At 45.9% G+C, this 4494-nt stretch overlaps 1 protein-coding gene across 1 annotated transcript; it reads right to left on the reverse strand. All coding sequences in view use genetic code 11, as the record gives it.

Annotated features, from left to right (window-relative positions):
• Positions 1–283: 283 nt before the first annotated feature.
• Positions 284–574, reverse strand: EGR_11074 (hypothetical protein; the record flags this gene model as incomplete). Its single annotated transcript, XM_024500323.1, has 1 exon — positions 284–574. One exon carries the CDS (start codon positions 572–574, stop codon positions 284–286), a length of 291 nt encoding a protein of 96 aa, XP_024345262.1.
• Between the last annotated feature and the right edge of the window lie 3920 nt (positions 575–4494).

A 4494-nucleotide genomic window follows, 5' to 3' on the forward strand; every position in this document is an offset into this window, starting at 1 on the left:
AAGTGACGAGTAATGACCCCGAAATGTGTGGTGGCAGCTTTAGAACTCGCCACTTCGCCTATCCATCCACTGGACAAGGTACGTTACAATAGGATGAGGATGCATTCCCCAACTCACGCAGAATGTGAGGGTAAATAGTAAGGGCTTGTCAACCAACCTTTCCCTAATGACATGCAACCCTTTCCATCCATAAACCTGAGTTTCTCTACTGACTACGTGGATCAGTCATTAGACCTCCTCCTTCTACTCATACCACATATTTATTTCACCATGACGGATGCAATTACTTGCATGTGAAAGCATGCACTTCACGGGCATTCGACCACTCAATGTCCTCGTAGAAGCCATCACTTCTGACGTCACCCAGATTGGCGATTTGGCAGGCACCGTCCGCCGTGAGTGTGAGCCACACAATAATGGCGACTTGAGAGGTAAACGATGGTTCAATGTACATCTCGAGTAAGTCGAAGTGAATTTGCAAATGAGTGGATAATAAAACTGGTACAAATCCCCCAGTAGAGTCTGCATGGGAGTGGGGGAGAAGAGAGACATTTGGAAGGGACGTCACCTGCATGCCGTCATTTTGCAATTACTCGACGATAATAAGTAATGCTGAGCATTAGACCATTCATTGGAAGAATCCCATTTTACATCCTACTAATCACTAACCTCTTTCCCTCTTCACCGACAGGAGAAGTACTTTGCGCGCCCCCTTTACAACTAAACGTATTTATCATCGTCACCATCACCATTATTATTAATTACAACAACAAAAACAACATCGTGGTCAGGTCGTGCTCTCCCCTCCAGCCCCAGTCAATGTCATTAATCACGCGTGCAGACGACTAACTGCGCCACACTTAGAAGGAGGAGGAAAATTCGTTTGTTGTTATCGCATAGGCGCTGGTGTAGGTGCTGGTGTAGTTGTAGGTGTGGGTGTGGGCACGGGCACGAACAGACACTGTATATGCACAGGGGCGGTGTAGAAGAAGGAGCAAAGAGAGAAAGAAGGAAGGAGGAGATGGGGGAGGAGGAGGAGGAGGAGGAGAAGGAGAAAGCCTCCACTTGATTAATCTCCTTCGTCTGCAGCAGAAGCAGCGGCAGCGGTGTTGTAAAGTTAAGGCTGGGCAAGGCGGGTAGGGGAGGGGTGGGGACAGGCGGGTCTTAAAGGGAGGGAGGGAGGGAGGGAGGGAGGGAGGGAGGGAGGGAGGGAGTTGGGTGGCCATCGTGAAATGCTGTGGTATGTTTACCACTCATTTATAACTGTCAAAGTTGTTTGTGTGTTTCGTCCTTATGGCCTCTCTCCCTCTCCACTATTACAGGCAAACGGGCAAGCAGGCAAGCAGACAGACAGGCAGACAGGCAGGAGATTAACATTTCCTTCTGACCGTGTCCGCGTCCATGTCTCAGCTTAAAGCATTTCCGCATATGCGCTGTGGATGGTGCGATACTAAAACCGGACCGCAGTGATTCCATGGTGTCAGTCTCCTAAGTTCAATATCGCCGGTGTGAGTAAAGGGTGATAGCGTTCCGTCTGTAGATCAAGGTCTAGTCGACTCCAGCGCCATCCCGTGGGTGGATGAACTTTTATCTATGGACTCACGCTAGTGTTGCACAATTGTACAAAGGGCTTTCAAATGTCGGACCGACATTACTCGAACGACATTGCGGTACTTTTTGTCATCTCAAATGGTAATGCCTCTCCGGGAAAGATATGGCCAAGGACACTTCATTCGTGACTTCCATAACCTGATTTGACCATCTTCTATTCAATAACAGTCTTCCAAAATCTACTAGACATAAACTAAAGACTCCCATTTTCTCGTCTAGTATTACACCTCAGTGAGTTCCGTTCTTTGCAGAACGAAGCAGAAGTGCTAATTCACAAGCCAATCATCGTTTTGCATCTTAGTTCAAGGTCACTTTAAACTAGCCAATAGGAGTGATTGTGCGACGTTTCAATTGGAATCCAATACAAATTTGAAGGGATGGAAATTGATATAAAGTATTAAGTTGAGTGGATTGCAGTGGCTCGGCGTGACGTGAAATTCCCAGGCAAATCTAATTAACTAGACGGATTTATAGGGCTCCATGCAGAGGATTTGCAGTTGACTAACATGAACACATGAGTCGTGCGTCGACGCATAGTCAGATGTAAATTTGAAAGCAAAACAAGTATTTAAACAAACTTCGAAAACGTTTTCTAGTTTTCACGAAGTTACGTCAACCCGTGAAGAACAATTTTGCCAAGGCGATAGTGTAAGAGACACCTCACTCCTACTTCTCAGAACCTGATTCAGCCAACGTTTGTGGATTGACCGAGGCCTTGTTTCCACAAGAAAGCTGCAGGATGTCAAAATCTACCTGCTCTGTCTTGACTATTTCTTCTTCAAGTGCTACGACTTCCCATGTTGACTATGCAACCTGGGTTTCCTGCCTCGCATTTCCACAATGTCATGATGCACGTGGATTCGGCGTTCCCGTTTCACCTTTCCCCTCCTGCAGTCGGGGTAATCAGTATAACTAGAGAAAACAAGAGTGCCAAAGCCGGCACTCATTATCAACTGTCGCAAGCCTTGCCGCCTTGAAGACAACAAGGCGGATGTGAGTGATGGCAACCAAGCCTAAATGATAAGGATGACTTCCCTCATTTCGATTTACCTCTTTACTCTCACCGCGTGCCACGCGTCTGATGGGTCTCCCCTCCCCCCTCCCACTAGATGTCAGCTTGACGTAAACAATTTAAGTCGTTGATTTTGCACCGTTCTCTCTAAAGATGCAGCAACTGGCAGATGATAGAATGCCGACTGATTGCTACCGCCAGCGGGAGGTTAATTAATGCATTACCACCCCACAACCTCCTCCCCTGACTCGGCTGGCATGGCAGTTGATAATGGAATGGTGCACGCAACTTCGATGCATTTCTACGGCGAATCATGCAACACCAACAAGTGCAGCAACAACGACAAGTGGAATTATGTGGCGTTGATTATATGCCCAGTGATGAATTTGCTGTAGAGCATTTACTGCTGAAGCTATTGCCAATAAAACTACCTGTGTTCGTTCAAAGCACAGATGAATTGCCCGAATGTGGACGAAAGAATAAGGTTTCATTTGCCTCATATCGGTGGTGGACAGAGAAAGAGACGAGATCAAATCAGATTTAGAGCCCTTTTCAATTAGAGCCTGGTATTCTCTTTGGAAGACACTGAAAGAAACCGCTGACTCTCAGTCAGATCTTTGGCCAGGCAGAGCAATCAGATGCGTTTAAGCCTCCACGAGATGTCCATTACCAGTTAAACGATCAGTTGTGATGGCAAATGAGGATGTAAGCAGATTTACTTGGGACTGCTTTTTTTACAAATGGGTAATTGCTACTATTCTACCTGACTTTGCGTCTTCATTCGGCACTATTTCTCAGCCTGCCTGACAGTTCTTCGTACGTCGAAACTGCTTTTAACAGGTTTTGTAATAGTGGAAGGGAGAATTCTGTCCCCAAGTATAGGTGGCCAAGCAGAACGGGTTCAAGTTCCGCCCCTGGCAATGATCAAGCAGTGTGATGGACTGCTGGTCCCTCCTATCCATTCTGATGAAGTTCATGCCAGGATGACAATTCATGTTACAAATTGTAATGGCAGCCCACCTGCCAGACAGGAGAGTCGTCATATAACACCTGGGAACAAAACTTCCATCGTTTTTCATGCGACTATTGGTGGTGGGAAGATTTTGACCCTCCGTCAGGTCAGAAAGACTGCAGGCATTACTAATAATTGATTAAAGTCACAAAATGCAACTAGTTATCGCCGTTGCTAAAGTGGTTCCACGACTTCAAGTCAATTGAGAGGAATGAAACCGACCTGCCAAGAGCATTCATATGAATGAATTGTTCATTCAGTTGGACACAATGTAAGTGAATTCAGAAACAGAATGAAGTTTTTAGCTGATTAATCCTTAACGAAATGTGAACACGAACATTGCGAATTCCATCCACGCGTACGTCAAGAGTTAATCAACGGCGTAGAGTTGTGCGATTCCTCCTTCATGAAGTGAAGACAAGTCAAAGTGGCTAACTCAATGGTGGAAGCACCAATAAGTCATTTCCACACTTCACTTTATGCTTAATCGCACTTAATTGATAAAGTGAATAGGAGTAAAAAGGAGGCTTTTTCCACTTGCAAGGTGTTTCAACAAATCACCGAAGCCACCACCAACTTCTGTAGTCGAAGCAGCTGTAACACTAAGAATGGCAATACTGACAGCAGCAGTGGCCGCATCAACGACGATTATGACAATGCTGCTGCTGCTGCTGCTGCTTATGATGATGATGATAAATGCTACAATAATAACAATTCGGCCTCTTTTATTCCCCCTCGTTTCTAATTAATTAACTGGTCAAGTCCCACCCACATCACCGCACACACGCACGCCTCCTGATTGGGTGAGCGTATTTGCGTGTGCGTCAACTTCGTTACACATGAAGACGGCAGAATTGTA

Source organism: Echinococcus granulosus (genome assembly GCF_000524195.1).
Source record: "Echinococcus granulosus chromosome Unknown EG_S00364, whole genome shotgun sequence".
Lineage (NCBI taxonomy): Eukaryota > Metazoa > Platyhelminthes > Cestoda > Cyclophyllidea > Taeniidae > Echinococcus > Echinococcus granulosus.